Source organism: Propithecus coquereli, unplaced genomic scaffold, assembly GCF_000956105.1.
Source record: "Propithecus coquereli isolate 6110/MARCELLA unplaced genomic scaffold, Pcoq_1.0 Scaffold846, whole genome shotgun sequence".
NCBI lineage: Eukaryota > Metazoa > Chordata > Mammalia > Primates > Indriidae > Propithecus > Propithecus coquereli.
The window spans coordinates 46,704-65,821 of record NW_012154685.1 but is presented as its reverse complement, the minus strand read 5'-3'; the positions used below and the strand labels follow the sequence as shown (position 1 = coordinate 65,821).

The 19,118-nt window shown below is 53.0% G+C and overlaps 1 protein-coding gene across 1 annotated transcript in view; it reads right to left on the bottom strand.

Moving 5' to 3' along the window:
* Positions 1-6,709: 6,709 nt before the first annotated feature.
* ADAMTS14 (ADAM metallopeptidase with thrombospondin type 1 motif, 14) overlaps positions 6,710-19,118 on the bottom strand; it is a 45,676-nt gene continuing 33,267 nt past the window's right edge. The window contains exons 14-21 of the mRNA XM_012663962.1: positions 18,439-18,516; positions 16,953-17,116; positions 15,355-15,523; positions 14,817-14,949; positions 12,936-13,143; positions 9,501-9,630; positions 9,286-9,396; positions 6,710-7,242 (exon numbers count right to left, since the gene is read on the bottom strand). Of these exons, the coding sequence (XP_012519416.1) occupies positions 6,749-7,242; positions 9,286-9,396; positions 9,501-9,630; positions 12,936-13,143; positions 14,817-14,949; positions 15,355-15,523; positions 16,953-17,116; positions 18,439-18,516 (1,487 nt within the window). The 3' untranslated portion in view covers positions 6,710-6,748. The remainder of the gene's footprint in view (positions 7,243-9,285; positions 9,397-9,500; positions 9,631-12,935; positions 13,144-14,816; positions 14,950-15,354; positions 15,524-16,952; positions 17,117-18,438; positions 18,517-19,118) is intronic.

Here is a 19,118-nt window from a genome sequence, read left to right as displayed (position 1 = left end):
TAAAAAAAAAGTCATTGATTTTTATGTCATGTGTGATGAAAAGAATCCAGAATGACTAAGGTCATGTGGCTAGTAAGTGGAGTTTCCAGAATTAGATTCCAGACTCACCAGACTCCAGAGTGCTCCAGCCACTGACAAGAGCCCTTGGTTTCAAATCTCGAGCCATTCCCATACCCCCATCACAAATTTTGTTACCACTATTACCACCTGTAGTATTCCTTAATGTTTCCTTAAATTTCTCTTTTTTTAACTTAAATATAATTTTGTCCTAAGCAATAATATTCATGGCATCGTGGTTTGACGTGTGATTTATAAAAGATTCTCATGCACATGAAAATAGATGTATTAAAATCTCAAATGTTCCTCCATGTACTGTCTATTGTACCACCAGAGCGCACTCACCACACCTCGGGAAATGTTGATCAGAGTAGACTGCAATTTGGAGATGAGAGAGCCACCCCTGGGAATCTTGGCTTAAGGACAACACGTGGGGGTCGGCTTCTCCCTGTCCCGTTTGCTGGCTCAACTGTCGGGCCCTCCTTACTCCACTTACATAGATAAGAATGGGCTGGGGAGACCTATTTTCAGCAGAGGGGGAAGGTTGTCCCAAGGTCAAACAGCCCATGGGTAACCCCCATTTTAGCACCCATAAGAATGTGTCAAGCTTCAGCCGGAACAACTGTAGTAACAGGGATCCTGGGCACTGCATTTTCTGGCTACTCAGACCTTATCTCAGTCCCCAGAGCTGCTAAGATCCAGTCTTTCCTCTCTTCCCCTGGCTAACTTTGCCCTTGTCAAATCTCTTTTATAAGTCTCAATCAGAACACATCCCCTTTCAAATATTTATACCTTTCAATTTTTTTTCTTATCTGATTGCATTAGCTAATACTTCTAGAGAATAATGCTAAATAGTAATGATAATCCTGGGAATTTTAATATTATTTTAATGGAAATGATTCTCATTTTTCCTCGTTAGGCATGAAATGATTTTGTTTACATATCAAATATATATAAACTGAAGTATTCACGTATTTATAAAGTTGTGTCAAGAATCCTTCAATTTTCAAGTGTTTAATTCACACAATCTTAAGATACTACCGTTGTGACAATTTTACTGATCAAGAACTGGAAGAATAAACTTGTCCAAGGTCATATTAATATAAGTAATAAGAAACAGATTCGAGATTCACACCCCAGCTGTGTGAATGGGCAGAGCCCATCCCCTTGACCCTGTATACCGCATAGTAACTCCATGTGGTTGATACCCGTATTAGCATAACTTTATAGACAAAAATTTCAAAGACAGTTTAAGTAATTTGTCCAAGGTCAAACAGCTCGTAAGTATATCTTTCCCATGGGTTGACAGAGGTGGTCTAATAGTTCAGCTCTACTGCACATTGGGTTAATTTCTTCCGTGTGCCATGTGCTTTTCTGGAATCTGTCTTCTATTTTGGGGCCTTGGTTTTCTGCCATGTCAACTATACTTTCAACAAGAGTATTACTCCGCTATTATTTGTTACTTCTGAAGATAGACTAATGGCCAAAAAATATATGAAAAAATGCTCAACATCTCTAACCATCAGGGCAACAAAAATCAAAACCACAATGAGATATCACTTTTCTCCAGTGAGAATGGCCTTTATCTATCTTCTTTTGAAAAGTTTTTGTTCATGTCCTTTGCCCACTTTTTCATATGGTTGCTTGATTTTTTTCTTGCTGATTTTCCTGAGTTCTATGTAAATTCTAGTTATCAGCCCTTTATTGGATGTGCAACATGCAAATATTTGCTCCCATTCTGTAGGTTGTCTGTTTGCTCTCATAGTTTCCTTGGCTGTGCAGAAGCTTTTTCATTTGATCAGGTGACCTTTCTGTCCTTATGGTTACACATTTTCCATAATAGCATATAAATGGAACTACCCAGTATGTCATCTTTGGGCCTGGCTTCTTTCGCTTAGCACAGTGCTTTTTAGATCTACCCAAGTTGATTGACGCATGACTGTATGAGTAGTTCATTCCTTTTCACGGTTTAGTAGTATTCCATTGTATGGCTCTACCATAGTTGATTTATCCTTTCGCTGTTTGATACACAATTGAGTTGTTTCCAGCTTGGAGCTATTTTGAATAAAGTTGCTATGAACATTTGCATAAGGTCATTTTGGGGACAAATGTTTTCAATACATAGGGGAGGCACTGCTGGGTTGTATGGAAATATATGTTTAACCTATAAAATTGTAACGTTAACTTATAAAGAAACTGTCAAAATGAGACCCAGGAAAACCTAGGTTTCCAGTCCAAACCCAGAGGGCTAAGAACGAGGGGAGCCACTGGTGTCCAAGGGAGGAAGATGGATGTCCCAGCTCAAGCAGACAGAGAAAATTGGTCCTTCCCCTGCCTTTTTGCTCTATTTGGGCTCTCAGTGGATTGGATGATACAGCCCACATTGGGGAAGGTGATCTTCCTTACTCAGTCTATGAAGTGAAATCCTAATTTCTCACAGACACACCCAGAAGTATGTTTTATCAGCTATCTGGGCATCCCTTAGCTCAGTCAAGTTGACACATAAAATTAACCATTACCACCATGTCTGTGGGAGTCTATGTTCAGATTCTCTGCTGGAATTTTGATTGAAATCACATTGAATTTATAGATCACTGGGGAGAATTGACATCTTAACACTATTGAGGCTTCTGATTCATAGACATGGTCTACTTTTACTCAGGTATTCTTAAATTTTTCTCAGCAATACTTTGTATGTTCAATGTACAGGTATTTGGTGTCCTCAATACTATCCTAAGTGGGCACCGCTTTTTAAATTTGTGCTCTCAGGCTTGGGCAGGGCCCCAAGGGTGCTCTCTTAGGTCTCCTGTCCTGCCCCAGATGATCCCTCTGTGCATCCAGTGGGGGGCTGAGGAAAAGAGCTGGTGAGTAGGTGCAGACGCCCATTGTCTGTGGGGCTCCCAACTATTCTCAAGTGTCACACTAACCTTTAAAAATTCATTGACATTTCAGCTGTATTTTCTCCCCTGTCCTATGGTGGCCACTGCTCCTGTGTTTCACCAAGGCTGGAACAAAGTCTCCATGTGTCTTGTCTCTCCTTAGAGGGGCTTGTCGCACTTGGGAATTTAGTTCATATGCTTGCCTTGCAGCCTCTGCTCTGATGGGCAGTGTATGACTTTGTAGAATACTGGGCTTTTGCTCGTTGTTAGGGTGAGAGTGATGTTCTCTCGGGCGTTCTACGCTCTAAGCAGAGTGTGGGTAACCTGTGGTCAGGGGAATGACCTGGGTTCCCAAGGGCCAAGTCGACAGTCCAGGCAGCCTTGGGCTTGCAGAGGTGGGAGGGTCATGGGGTACCTGGAGAAGGGGGACGACCCCACAGGCTGAGGTCTAGGGGTCTGGGGGAACCTAAACCCTGACTCAAGCCCACTCTTGTGGCACAGATGACAGCTCATCTGTCTCCCCAAGCTGACTGGGTCCCTTAAGCCCCATTCCAGGAATAACCTAGTGACAAATGTCACTCCTGGGAGGTGCCCTCATCATTGCAATACCTTGCATTTTCTGGCTACACTCTTTTCAGTGTTTTCACAGGGAGGCAAGGCAAATACACGTCTTCATTCCCATTTTTCAGATGAACAGGTGGGCCCAAAGGCTCCCTAGAGATGTCTTGCCCCCACCTCGGGCTCTGAGAGGGCCTAGAGGTCAGTAGAGGGGCTGGTTTCTGCGTCCTCTTCCTTGATTCAAGTACTGCGGTCCTGCTTCTAGATGTTGTGCTTCCGCCTGAGATGCTGATTGTGCAAAGGTTTCTAAAGTTACACAATTTAAAATTACTGATCCAACAGCCCTGCTCTTTGTCCCAATGATGGCAATGATCCACGGCCACTACCCAGAGCACGGTGTGAAGAAGATTCTTTGCAGGCAGCAGGCTCAGTGGGGGAGAGTGCAGTGACGAACTGGCAATGTCTGCCACGGGCACAAGATGCAGGCACGTTGGCACACATTTTCCATGTTACCCCTGCCCTGTGCAATGTACCAGGACACTGTTAGAGCCCGAGTGCTGGGCTCCTAGAGGGTCCCACTCTGCCCGTACTACCCCCATGGCAAGGATTGCACTGAGCCAAGGGGAAGTGCCCATCCAGGGCCCATGATCCCCTCCTTGCAGGCCACACTCTGGGGCCTGGGCTCACAGAATTCCCTCCCTGAATGATCCTAAGCCCACTTCTGGGGCCCATCCTCGCATCTCCCTAGGTCAGTCCCCCTAAGGTGTGACTGGGTCACCATGTGTGCCCAGTACAGACGAGCTGTCTGCAAAGGGGAGCCCCAAGGGCAGGCTGTTTGCCGAGGGACGTGAATGGAGTGTGGCCAGGAGGGCTAGACTGTCTGTACACAGGCGTATGAAGTCCGTCGAGGGATGAAACCAGGGGTGGAAAGAGAAGCGCACCCTGGGCTGGTGGCGGGAGGGCCCTTGTTTGTACTCGTGTCCTGGGTCTCACAGATGTTAGGGAGGGGCCTGTGATATACACACTGCAACAGTGTGGTGATGGATTAGTGATGTCTGATACGGGCAAGGGGCGAGGGGTAGGTCAGCAGTCGAAAATGACAGAGCGCAGGGTTCTTCAGCCCTCCCCGCCCAGTAAGATACATCACATTCCTTCCACCTCCTACCCAGCGTCCACATTCTACTGGGATTCTTCCAGGGAAAGGTCGCTCACCACCTTCCAAGACAACCACCCCTTGCATGCTTGTACAGGGACATTAGAATGCCCTGCAGACCCCAAAACTATCCCCCAGGCACCTCCCCCTTTGGATCAAGTTCTGGGTGGTGACTTGCTCACGGCCACACAGCTCCTCGGTGGTGGAGCCCAAGTGGGACCCCCAGGCCCCCAGCCCTGGTTTTGCCCCCTCAGAGGAGCCACGGAGTGAGTGGGGCTCAGTCAGAGAGGCTGAGGTCTGAGACTCTAGCCCCTGCCCTGTCTGTCCCCCATCCCCAGTCCTCTTGCTACAGCCCAGCCAGCCCTGTAGAGTTCTGTTCACTGCCCTCTTCCTCCAAAACAGAGAGAGAAAAAGGAAAACACATACAACATTTTGGGGTACAAAACAAAACACCAAGGGCAATGTTAATAAATACATAAAAGTTTAAAGACCTGGATTTCCAAGGCACAAGAGTTCACGCCCTTTATCTGGTTCCCACAGGAATGACCCAGTGTGCACCCAGCATCCTAGGGAGGGGGAGGGCGAGGGCAGCAGGTGGAGAGGGCACCTGGGAAGCCCCCCAGGACCTCTGTTCTCTAAGCAGTTGCAGGCCAGGGGCAGGGGCCCACTGCTCCTGTTCCTCCTGGCTGGCTCAGAATAGCCTCCTTCCCCGGGGAAGGAAGAAATGAGAAGCACCTCTATCACCTGGCAAGGACCCTGGGGGTGAGGGCCCCTGCGGGTATGCTGGGAACCTGGGCCACCTCCTGAGAGCCAGAGGGTCTAGGGCTGTTACCTGTCCCTTGGAGGTAACATGGAGGGCAGGTGAGCCCGGAGGAGGCCCTGCAGCACCATGGGTCAGTGTGCACTCTTCACCCCAGCCTGGGGCAGGGCTGGCATCCTGCCCTGGGGTACTCAGCCCGGGTGGCGTCAGTCACCTGCAGGGCCTGGCTGTGAGTGGACTCTCTGGTCCTCTGCCCTGGGGCCCCAGCACCTGCTCTTTGTCCCAATGATGGCAATGATCCATGGCCACTACCCAGAGCACGGTGTGAAGAAGATTCTTTGCGGGGAGCATGCTCAGTGGGGCAGACTGCAGTAACGGACTGCAGAGAACCACACAGCTCTCACCCAGCTTGAGCCAGGTGGAGAAGACCCCTGACTCCAGCAGGAGCGGTCTTCGGCAGAGGATAACGACTGAGGGCCCAGCCTGAGAAATCACGGCTCCTCTGTGTCGCACAGAGTCACCTCCAAGGCCCAGAGTCATGACCAAAGCTGCAGTCCTGGTCCAGCCAGGGGTCGAGCACCAGTTTGGAAAACCATGTACGGTGAGGATGGGGGCCCAGGTTGTCCTGAGCCCCCCTCTCTGGTGGACCAGGGTGGGATCGGGAGGCCAGCCTGTAACCTGCAGTCACCAGAAGTAACAGAAGTGACGTCCGCAGGGGCGGAGCATGGCCACAGGCGCTGCCCTCCAGCCAGCAAAGGCCTCGGCTGGTGGAGGTGCGTGGAGCCCTCGGCTACCAAGAGCTGGGCTGGGACGAGCTGCCTCCCACCCTCCCCAGCCCTGCGGCAGGAAGCCTCATGCCACATTCACCCCGGCCCCTTCCTCTCGGCCTGCTGAGAGCATCCCACCTCCCCTGGCCCTGCTTTGCCTTTATGAGCAGAGGGGCCACATAGGCAGGGTCCCATGGGGTCTCCACAGTTCTGGAGAAGGCGGGTAGCCTTTACAGCTCTCAGCCTGGGCTTCAGACCTGCCCGGGGCCCCGTGGCTGTGAGGAGGGGGCAGTAGCTGGCGCTGGTTGTGGCAGGAGGCCAACCAGAGCCCCTGAGAGGTTTGGCCCAGCCGCCGGGCTGCTTGCTGAGGTATCTCCAGGTAGGGCTCGCCCTGCTCTGTCTTCCTCCCTCCCCACCCCTTGGGGTAGAGCATCAAGCCCCAAACAACAAGAAGGCGAATAATTTAAAAGGAAGTCTGTGCCTGCCCCTGCCCCGTGTGTGTGTGTCCTCTGAGCCGGGGCTCCCCGGAGCTGCTCACAGTGTAAACGTCACTGGTGGGATGGTGGGGCGTGGCTCATGTCACCGGGGAGGTGGCAGGGAGGCTGGTACCTGGATGCTCGGGGTCTTCCCTGGGCCACCCTTTGTCCTTGGAGGCTGGCACAGGTGCCTGAGTCCAGCCCCAAGGCTGTCCCCCCAGGGTGGTAGGGGAGGTGCCCCAGAATGCTCTAGGGCTCAGTTTCTGGGGGGCAGAGAGACGCTGGGTCACCGGGGAGCTTGTGTCCGGAGGTCCTGGGAGCTGTGTGGGTCGGCCATGCCGAAGGTCATCTGATCCCGCTGGCTCCCTGGTGGGCTCCACAGCATCTGGAGGGGCCTCGGGTCCTGGTAAGGGGCTCCCAGGCGTGAAGACAGTGGGTGGCGAGGTCAGGCCAGGGTCTGGGCTAGCGTCGGGGCCCATGGCCTTCTTGGTACAGGACTCGCAGCACAGCCGGCGGTAGCCAGGAATGGAGCAGTAGCGACCGAGCACTTCCATCTGGCAGTAGATGGACCTGTCCCCCAGGCAGGGCTCCGCTGCACACACAGCACAAGGACCGGTGCCCATCAGCGGGGGGACACCAGGACACGGGCCCCACCTCTCCCTCACCACCAACTGCCCGCCCTGCACCCCTGCCCCTCCTGGACTCACTACAAAGCCTCCTCCCAGAGGGGGCACGGGGCCGCCCGGCAGGAGAGCGAGCCCTTTCTATATGGAAGAGGAACTAGAATCCTCTAGAGCAGTAGATCTCAAAGTGATGTCTCCACTCACACACCATCGGCATCACCCGGAAGCTTATTGGAAATGCAGATTCTCAGGCCTCTCCCAGAACTACTGCGTCAGAAACACTCAGGAGCACTGTGCTCTCACAGCCCTCCAGGTGTTCGGCTGTGTGGGAAAGTCTGAGAACCATGGCCCTAAGTCACTCATCCCCAAACCTGGCAGCACACGGGCATTACTCGGGGAGCTTCACAAACAGCCGATGCCACCTCTTCGCCCAGACAGACTGGGCAGTCTGGGGTGTGGCTGGGACGTGGGGTGATTCTAACTGCAGCTACTGTAGGTGGAAGTGGTAACCCTCACCTCCTCCTGATCAACCCAGAGGAATTGAACCCACTCCAGCCAGTGCCAGGCTAAAGCCCAGGCAACCCACACTGGTGACAAGCAAAGCAAACACCCTGCCACTAGTACACACACATCTGGACATTAGGTCCTCCACTACTAAACTTGGAATCAAGCAGAATTAGGCTCGGATTCCAGCTCTACCACTTAAAAGCTGTGAGGCTTGGGCCAGTCACTTAAGCTCCAAGCCTCAGTTTCTTCACCTGTAAAATGGGGATAATGCTGATATTTACCAATGAATAATGACATCATAATTACAAAGAACATGTTTTAAGTGCCTGGCATAGAGGGGTGCTCACTGTACTAGTTTGCTTTGCTTAAAATATCATCTAAAAATGTTTTTGTAATGACTCCACGTGGGTCTCTCCAAACAGAATGTGAAGGCAGGAGCTTTGCTTTCTACTGATTTTTGCCAGGTGGGGGGAGAGGGGGGAGAGAGGGAAGAGAGAGGGAGGAAGGGGCAGGCTTAGGAACAAGAGAATGATCAGAGAAAATGGAAAGCTAGTGGCCCCTAGATGGCACCAGCATGCTAGGATCAGAGTCAGGGCCCCGCCCTTTCCTTTTGGGAGGAAAACAAAAGGAAGCCCAGAAACTTGTCCAGACTGAGCCTCAGCAGGGGAGCAGAGGAGGGACAGGGTTGGAACTCGGAAGGCACATTGAGGACCCTTTATTTTACAGATGAGGTCGCTGGGCTAAGAGAGGTTAAGGAATTTGCACAAGATCACACAGCCGACTGGTCCTCTAACTAGGAGTTAGGGTCTGTGATCTTTCTGCTACTCACCTGCTGAATGCCGGTCCTTGGGAGGGTGAGGAAGGGAAAGAGAGTGGAACCCAGGAAGGGGGAGTAGCGCACACGGCCTGGCACGGAGCAGGTGCTCAGCAAATAGTTACTCATGGATGGGCGAATGGAAAGGTGGGAGGATGAACTGATGGGCTCCTGACCATGGGGCGGGGACGAATTATTCCTCCCGTCGTTGTAAGCTGACAGCTGGGCAGAAGTGCACACATTCTCCCGCTTAATTCAGCAGACAAAAGCAGCTCAGACCTACAGTGGCTTCTCTGAAAATCTTGGAACCAAATATGATTCAGAATTCAGAACTTCTGGGGTCAGAAAAGTTAACACTGTGTGTGTTTATATCATAGAACACCCTCAGTGGAGTCTGTGATGCCACCTTGAAATCAAATATGGCAACGTTTCTGTAGCAAAAGAATAAATGATGTTTTGTTAATTCAGGTCAGATTTTGCCACCAAGTGAGTCTGCACCAAACTCAGAAATAAGCGTTTTGGAATTGCAGGGGCCAGGGACGAGTACAGCAGCATCCTACATCGCAGCTGAGGCATCCAAGGCCCAGAGAGCTCAGGTCACAGTGCAAGCTGGGCCTGCCCTGCTGCATGGCCCGTGCTGTGACACTAGGGCCACCGAAAGGTCTGGGGAGGGGGTGGGGCCAGCACTTACTTGCTGGTATCTTGTTAATGGGATGTAGGGGTCCGGACTGTGGCACCCACTGCCCCTCTGGAGTCACAAGTTCCTGGATGTCGGCCTTCACTGTGGAGTTCTGGAGATTTCCTGTGAGCAGGCAGAAGCAGCTCTAGGGTTTGGGATTTCTAAGGGGCTGGGTCTTGGGTCCAGGCTGGGGAGCGGGGCCTGGCCTGTCCACCCCATCCGCTCACCTCCGCAGGCGGGCAGGCTGCAGACCTGGACGGTGTCCGGCTTCTCCCCCTCGCACTGCCCGAGACTGTTGGCGCTGGTCCGGCACACCACCTGCCGCTGCTGGATGCCCTCCCCACAGGTGGCCGAGCACTGCCGTGGGAGGTCACGGCCAGGCCACAGCCGCCACGGTCGGGGTGGGTGGAGAGACAGAGAACGGGCCAGTGAGCTCAGAGTCCAGCCAGTGCCCGAGGACAGAAAGGGTAGAGAGCAGCATGCCAAGCCTTCCCCTGCTCAGAGAGACACGCAAGGGCTGCTTCCACAGAGCCTCAGCAGGACCCCACACCCGATGCCAAACACTCCTCTACCAGTGGCAAAGAGCTTCCAGCCCCCGGGCTTTCCACGATCTAAACAGTTAACCCCTGGCTCAGGGTGGGAGGACCTCGAGGGCCCCATTCCAGCTACCACTGCCTGCATCCGCTATGTCTGGTCTGTGCCGCCTGGGTTCCTAAACATTTTTTGTATGGCTCTGGCAAAGTCCCCTGCAGCAATCCACCATAGGTCGCGACCTGCAGTAGGCTGACTTGCATGTGACATCTTGTTAATGGGATGCAGGGGCCTGGATTGTGGCACCTGCTGCCCCACTGACTCGGTTTCCAACTCTATGAACCGAGAGAGCTGGGTGACAGGGTGTCCACAGACCTTTCTAGCTCTGATAGTCAATGATCTTGACACTCAGTTCACCAAACATCGGCTCGCAGAGGGATGTTCAAAGGTGTCCTCTTCCCTAAGAGGGGAAGGTGTGGGTGCAAGGAGCAGGAGGCAGCAGAGGACCACCGTTTGCAGGGGCTGCCACACGCATCGTCCCCTGGACCTGACACACCTCTTGCTGTGACAAATGGGTCACGAGGGGTCCTGGGGTGAAGGGGCAGGGACTCCAAGAAAGCAAGGCTGCCCAACGTGACCAGGTCACTTTTTAAGTGGCCTTGGCCTCTCCATTGGATGGGGAAGAACCCGTAGGGCTCCACTTCTCACATTGGACACGTGACCACTGAGCAAGACATGAGGGTCACGGGGCCGCACAGAACCACGGGACAAACATGGCTCATCCTCCCAGGATGAACAATGCAAACAACAGCTAACAGCTCTTGAGTGCTTTACCAGGCTCCCAAGGGGCTGTGAAAGCTGATTATAGGAATTGGGTCATTCTTGTCACACCCAACTGAGTTAGAGTCCAGGGGCCAGGGTGAAAAAAGCACGCGGGCACATACCACCTGCTCCAAGAACTGAATGTTTTGCCAGCACAGCTGCTGAAACGGCCTGCTGGAACCCTAAGGCCAGTTCTACCTGGAAGCTGCTGAAACAACCTGCCCTAACTCTAAGCCTAGTCTTCCCCACCGCTGTCACTGAGAGCTTGCCAGCTCCCAAGAGCTTCCCTAGTGCCAATGAGCTTTCGTTCAAAACAATACGTAACCTTTCTCTTTCTAATACACCCCAGCCTTTCTGTTCTTCATACGTACCAAAGACCACCCTATGTGTATGCCCCAAATTACAATTCTTACTTCCCAGACAAAATGTTAGATTTAGAGATTCGTCTCTGTATTTTACTTTGATTTCGAAAGGGCCAGTATCTTCCACCATCTGCCAACTCTGCTAGTTTTATTTATAAGGTCCTTTGAGGACCGGCATCTTTCTATTTTATATCAAAACGAATGAAGTCATATATTATGGAGAAGAACACAAAATCTGCACGAATGGCATGAGGGTTTTCAGGCTCTAAAAATACTCCTTATTATGCAATATTTCAAGCATATGGAAAAGCATGGAGTCGTTCACAAACGCCTGCCCAGACGCCGCCACCAGCTTTAATAAATCAGCATCCTGGACTATTTTCAAGTATTGCATGTGCTTCTCAAATGCTAAGGAAATGACAGTCACTGGAAGTGCGTTTTTCCCTTCCTCCCACAGTGCTTTTTCTCTCCGCAATTTATTCTGGATTAATAGAGGTTTATCTAGATCGGTAAGCACAGTTCAAGCGTATTCATTTTTATGGCTGTATAGTATTTTATCATATAACTACATCATGATTTCTTTGCCCAGTCTCCTGTAGGTGGATATTTCTGAATATTTTCCTATTACAGTAAACATCACTGTGCTGATGGCCTTGATCAAGTACGTTTTTAAAATTGCGGTGATACCTGAACAGCAAAGTTCACCACCTGAACCACTTTAATTGTACAGTTCAGTAGCATCAAACACATTCACATCGTTATACAACCATCACCACCACCCGTGTCCAGACTTTTCTTCTTTCCACACTGGAACTCCTCACCCATTACACAATAACTCCCCAAGCCTGCCCCCTCCCCAGCCCCTGGCAACCACCATCCGACCTTCTGCCTCTATAGGTGAGACACTCTAAGTATCTCGTATTAAGTGGAATCGCACAGTGTTTGTCCTTAGTGTGTGGCTTACTTCCGTTGCCTTAATATCTTCCAGGTTCACATCAAATGAGTGTTTGAGAGAACACCCAAGACATGGAACATTTCCCTGTGGCCACCTCCAGAGCCTGAGCCACACAGCATAGGATTACTCTGCAGCCCGACTGCTGTCTCCCTTTTTCTACCCCGGCCTCCCCACAATTAGCTGCTGCAGTGGTCTTTGAAACCTGAAATCAGAGCTTGCAACACTCTTCACTGGTTTCCCATTGCCCTTAGGATAAATTCAAACTCCTTCCCAAGCCCTGCAGAACCGGACCCCTGCCTGCCTCTCCAACATCATCCTCCCCGTAACTCTAGCCTCACTGTCCTCGAAGCTTCTGGAACATTGCACAATTGTACCTGCCTCAGTCTCCTCCTGTGGCTCATCCCTCAGGTCTCAGCCTGAACACCACCTCCTTAGAGAAGCCCTCCCTGACCACCTCTGTCCTTGATCACGCTGCCCTGGGGACTCCCACACAGCCCCAGCTGCTCTCTTCGAACACTTCTGTGGTTGGTTGACTTGTCAATCACGCCTCCCTCACTTCTGTGGTTGGCTGACTTGTCAATTACTCCTCCCTCGTGGGACTGTAGGGGCACAAGGGCAAGACAGGTCTGCCTGGTTGATGCCAGGTTCCCGAATTCCTAGTACAATGCCTGACACATAGCTGGTGCTCAGTAAACACTTCTCGAATGCAAGAATGTGCTTGAATCTGCTCAGCTGGGACATGGGGACATTAACCCGTGCCTCCCAGCACTGTGGGGAGCTCGCAGGAGACAGTGAATGAGTGCAAAGGCCGGCACGGAGCCCAGGCGCAGCAGCACAGCATACATGGGAGCCGTTCAACTTTGTTTTGAGAAAAACCAGATGAGATGTGGGGAGAGAAATTCCGCCAGAAACTCTCTGCCTGCAGGGAACACCAGAAAATCCCTCAGACCCACCTCCTCCCCTGCCCCTCCCACCTCCAGGGGACCACTCACCTGGGACCAGGCTCCCGTCCGCCACTGGGCTGGGCAGGGCACGCGGAGGCAGGGCCGCCGAGCCTCAGGCCGGTCCCCGGAGCAGGCCTTGGCCGGCATGGCCTTGCGGGTGCCATTGGAGAGGGGCAGCAGGCACTGTACCCCCCGAGTCTGCACCCCCAGCTTCCCGCAGCTCCGGCTGCAGGGGCTCCACTCTTCCGTCACCCACCTGGAGACAGACAGGGTGGGAGGAGGAAGGAAGTGAGACCAAGGAGATACTTCCTCCCAGGGGCCACCTCCCACCCCTAGACAGCTACAGGCAGGAGCCAGAGTGTGTGTGGACTTCAGAACGCTTGAGGCGCGAGACGACTGTCCACCTGGCTGTGTGGCCTCGGGGAGGTCACTACTCTTTCCTGAAAAACAGGTACAATGCATACTTAAATGCTGGCACCATGTGTGTCCTTGGGCAAGCTGGAAACCCCTCTGAGCCTTGGTTACCCCATCTTGACATCAGGACTGTCTCAACGCCCCATAAATATTTGTGTGCCTACCACATGCAGGTACCGTGCTGGGTGCTGGGTGCTGGGTGCTGGGTGCAGTGCATCAGACAGAGCAAAGCCACACTTTCATCATAGATGCCCCCAACCTCCTGTGGGGCTCCTGGGACAAGAGCACTATTACTGTCACCATCATCACCCACAGAGCTTTAGCACTGAGCCGCTACGCTGGTGGCCTGCCAAGTGTCTTTTAGCCACAGAGCAACTTCCAACAGCCTCTTAAGCAGACACCTGTTGGATGAGTTTGATGAAAGTAAAATTGCTCTGGTAGGGGTGGAGGGAGGGGACGCCCCAACTCCTACTCCCTTTCGGTTTCCCGAGGCCTCTGAGAGTAAACCGGGGCTCTTTCAACCCCTTCATGTAAAAACCAAAACAAAACCCCGAGGTGGCGGGGGGTCACCCATGCAGCATCCCAGGCGGAGTTAACCCTGCATGTTCTGTGGTCACACACATTTGTGGGGAAAGGAGAGTAACAGCACGAAGTAACAAGTAAAAGAGAAGCACAGAGGGTGGTTATGGAGCTGTCCTGGCAGAGGAGGGGCAGGGTATGACGCCTGGCCTGGGCACAGGGAGGCCACCAGCTCCTGCCCTGGCCCCCACCCCAGTCCCATGTCCTGGCCTGGGGCTCCCAGGAGCTGCTGTCAGCCAGCAAGGCCCAGTCAGCACACCTGTCCCCACAGGGTGGACCCTGGGGAAGCAGGGGATGGACAAGACCCTCTGCAGTTTCCCACCGGCCAGCCACCTTCAGCCTTGGCCCACCTGGGGGTGCCAGGGGAGCCTTGTGGAGGCTGAGGACGTTCTGGCGCTGGCTCTGCAACAGGCCTCAGCCTCCTCCACAAGTCAGAGCTCTCCTCTCCCCGAAGGCTTCTCCAAATAATCCCAAGAATATGACCTTGTGCTCAGAGTGTGCCCTCAGGCCGGGGAATCAAGATCAGGGGCTGGACCACGGCTGAGGGCTGGCAGTCCAGGCCGTGTCCCTGGACCGCTGAGGACTGGGCAGGGAGGAGGCATTGGAGAGCGTCCTGGCCTGGACTTGCAGCCCGGAAGCACTGAAATCCACGTTGCCTCTATGGCCCCCCCGGATTGCCGAGGAAAGCTGTGTCCCCAAACTGTGCCTCAGTTTCCCATTGGTAAAGAATGCTGGGAAGGGCAGACAAAGGAAGCCTCTTCTTTCTGATGGACAGGCATGCAGGGTGGGCGCTGGGAATCCTGGCAGCAGGGCTGTGTCTCCATGACCCGGTGCTGGGAGCCCTCAGCAGCCCTCAGCTCAGCAGCCCTCCTCCTTCCTCATGAGCCAGGACAACACATAGGACCAAACTCCTTGTCCCTCCCCAGGAGCACTCACGCAGGCTGGGAGCAGGGGTGCTGGTTGCAGTGCCGGCGGATGGGCTTGGGCCTCTTCTTGTGGTCACACAGGTGCCGCTGCACCATGTGGTGGTCACGTCTGCGCCGGCAGCCGTATTTGGTGAACTGGAGCCCTGTGGGAGGGCAGGCTGCCATGGGCCTGGTCTGCCAGGGCCTCAGGGGCGGTGTCCTGGGGGGAGCCTTGAGCACTGCTCCCACTTCCCCGTGTGCCTCTGCACGCCCACCTGCCCATCGCTTGCCAAAGGACGCCTTCCTGACCAGCCCCGTCTCACTGTGAGGAAGTGGCTCTGCATGGCTGCCTGTCCCCACGGTGGGCGAGCGCATAGGGCAGAGGCCCTGCCCTGGGTACCGCTCTAGCACCCCAGCCCCATCCCAAGTGCCCAGCCCAGAATGGGCTTCCACACACTGGACCTCTCCAAGGAGAAGCTGAAGCATGAGCAAGGACATGTCAAATGGAGACAACCTCAGCCCCTGTCCCCACCCCTCGAGAGGCCCTGTGGGGTCGGGAGAGCCAGTACCTCCCCCACAGGCCTTGGTGCAGGGTGCCCAGCTCTTGAGCGCCCACTCGTAGGTGTCCGTCTCCTCCAGGAGCACGTTGTTGCTCCCAATGAGGGGCAGCAGGTCCTCATGGATGACATACTTGTAGGCCAGGCTGCTGCGGGGGCCACCCTCAGCTGCGGGGAGCACCTGAGGGGAAGCAGGAGGCCGCACAGGACCAGAGAGAGAAGTAAGGCCGGGGTCAGGGGGGTGGAGGGGCCAGAGAAGGCTGTGGGGTCGGAGCAGAACAGGGAACGCTGGGATGAGGTCATGCCGAGCGTGGATACTGGGGGAGACATTCAGACCAGCGGTCACGTGACAAGCTCTGGCTAAACACTGCTGAGAGCAGCGATGCTTCTGTGAACACCCTTCCCTTCCACTGGCCTAAGTTCTGATGGGGGCAGGAGCTGCACCTGCCAGTCGGTTCCGCTCACTAGAGCATCGCACAGCCTGGCTCTGCAAGATGGTCAATGGGCACAGTCTTGGTGCTGGGCCCTCACCAGAGACGTGATTTGCAAGATTTTCTCCCAATCTCCATGTGGTCTCTTCACTTTCTTGATAATGTCCTTTGATGCATTGAAGTTGCAATTTTAATAAAGTCAAATTATCTATTTTCTCTTTTGTTGCTGATGCTTTGGTGTCATAGCTAAGAATCCAAGGTCATAAAGATCTACCCCTCTGTTTTCTTCTAAGAGTTCTATGGTTTTAGCTCTTATATTTAGGCCTTTGATGTATTTTGACTTAGTTTTTATGGATGGTGTGAAGTAGGGGTCCAACTTCATTCTTCTGCATGTATATATCCAATTGTCCCAGGACTGTGTCTTGAAGAGACTGTCCTTTCCCCACAAATGGACTTGATATTCAAATCAGCTGGTCATAGATGCATGGGTGGTCAATAAATACAAGGCAAATAGAAAATATGGGTTGGATTGAATTAACATGCTGGCACCAATAGGCCACAGAGCCTGACCTCCAGGAGCTCCCCAACTGATGAGGGTGACACAGGAAGCTGCCACCAACCAGGGCCAAGGATGGAGTTCCTCATGGTCTGGCTGCTGGGTTAACAATCCCTGCTCCACAAGCCCTGGCCGATGGTCTAGGAAGGGGGATGTGGGTAGAGATGGGCCCCAGCCAGGACAGTAGCCCTGTCCCCTTCTCAGGAGGCCGGCACCTCGGGTCAGCTGCCTTAAAGGCCCAAGGATGCCACTCATGGACTGAGTTGCTGGCTGTGCCATGACACACGCTGACTCTAGATGATGCCGGGGTGACATGGGGAGCCAGCCTGCCCCTGCCGACACCTTCCTCCGGGTCCCACTTCTGACCCTGCATTAAGGAGAACAGACTCCCTGTGTGTGACATCTGGGGTCTGACAGCGAGGAGACAACCCTTTCCTTTTCCCCTCCTCACTCGCCATCCTGCCAGCTTTTAAGCACAGAAGAGGAGCTGACCCCAGGACGGAGGGGTGCCTTGGTCTTCCCAGAAAGGTGATTTCCACCAGGCCCACGCCAGCTCAGCAACAGGGGCGGCAGCTAGGGGGACAAGGGGGTGGGCAGGGGCTGCCATGTGGAGTGTAGCTCACCAGGACTGTGATGGCCTCAGGCAGGGGCCCGCTGGTCTTGAGGCTCTCCTTGGAGTCCTCCACTGCGTCCTCCCACTCCAGGCCCATGGCGGTGAAGGTCCGGCTCGCGGCTCCCTTGCCCTTGGGGTTGAGGATGAAGCTGCCCGTCACCTGGTTCTTCACCACTGGCCGGTGGGGCAAGAGGGTCACAGCGATTTCTCCCCCCTCCACAGGGGGCCGTGAATATGACATTCAAGGCCTTCCCAGTGGGCCCGTCGGGACTCCCCTGTCTACCTGCCACTCCTCCCCACCTGAGCCCTCCTCACTCAAACAGGTCTATACACTGTCTCTCTTCTACCCCTTGAATCTGGGCTTGGCCCTGTGACTTGGGCCAATGGGACACTGGAAAACATGATGTAAGCAAAGACTTACATCATGAAAAGTGCTTGCACACTGGGGCTTGCCCTGTCTTGCTACTCTTGAGGACGAGGACAGACACCATGTGAATAACACCGGGTTAACCTGTTGAGGACATAGCCCTGTTACCTGTATAACCACAACTGACAGCCAGTACCAACCACCAGAAATGTGAGTCAGGCCATCCTAGATCAACAGCTGCCAACAGACCTACCAACTGACAACATTGGCATGAGTCCATCCAGGCAGATGAGTAGAAGAACCAGCTAGCAGAGCCCAGCCCAAACTGATGACCCACAGAAGCAGGAGTTAATGAATAATTGTTTGAAGCCACTGAGTTTTAGGGTGGTATGTTATGCTGTGAAAGCTGACTGATACACTCTGTGAAAATGGTTTACCTTTAAAAGCCATCTATGTGCACAAGAAATTATTAACTGTGGTTGCCCCTAGGGGATAAGAGTGGAAGAGGGACTCTTTACCCCTTTTAGACATTCTGATATTCAACCATGGAATGGGTTACCCATTTAACACAAATTAGAAAATAAAATAGGCTAGGCATGGTGGCTTACACCTGTAATCCCAGCACTTTGGGATGCTGAGAGGATCCCTTGAGCCCAGGAGTTCGAGACCAGCCTGGGCAACATACTGAGACCCCGTCTCTACAAAAAACAGAAAAAATTAGCTGAGCGTGGTAGCATGCGCCTATAGTCTCAGCTACTCAGGAGGCTGATCCCAGGAGTTCAAGGTTACAGTGAGCTATGACCGGGCCACTGCACTCCAGCCCAGGCAACAGAGTGAGATGCTGTCACAAAAAAAAAAAAAGAAAGAAAAGAAAGAAAAGAAAGAGAAAGGAATAAAGGAAGAAAGAAAGAAAAAGGAAGGAAGGAAGGAAGGAAGGAAGAAAGGAAGAAAGAAAGAAAAAGGAAGGAAGGAAGGAAGGAAGGAAGGAAAGAAAAAGGGGTTCTCTGCCCATTGTTTAAGTCTGTGAAATTCCTCCTACACTAGAATCTTGCCCTCTGCTCTCCTGGCTCCCTCAAATTGGAGGACAGGGCCAGGCCCCACTGCCCTCTCCCCATACCCCAGTACTCACCAATGCGGTTGGGTGCCTTCTCCAGGGCCTCAATCTGGATGTGCCTGGCACCCGCCGGGATCTGCACCAGTTTGGCTCCTGCCACACAGGATCCGGAAGCGCAGTGAGCATCCTGAGCTGGGGGCCCCACAGCCAGCATCCCCCACTCCCCACTGGGTACCCGGGAACGTCCCATTTGATCACTGAACCTCTCCAAACCTCTGTCTCCTCATTTGTAATCTAGGGATGGGACCTTTTCCATGGGGTACTGGGAGGATCAAATGAGATCCTCTAGCTTAAAGGGCCCTGTAAATTTTAAGGGCCTCTGTGTGTGTGTCACTATTGTTTCCCACTTTCGTGACCCTCTTATTCTCTCACTTACACCCAGTTTCCTCCTTTTTGCTCCCTTGGCTTTCTCTCCCCTTCTTTCTTCTCACACCTTAAGCTACTTACTATTGAAGGGATTTAGATGAAACAGGCCATGAAGTTCCCACATGACTGTCCTAAGCCCCCGTGGCCATCCTGATCCAAGCCTTTCTCGGAGCCACCAACCTTTCCCCTTCACAATGAAAGGCGAGGCAAAACTGCAATATCCCAAAGGAGAAATAGATCCAGTTCATACTAAAGTGTAAAGGACTAATATCTGGCTCTTTTCTCCAGCAAGTTTGGTCAGATTGGAGGTAGAGATGAAAGGCAAGGAA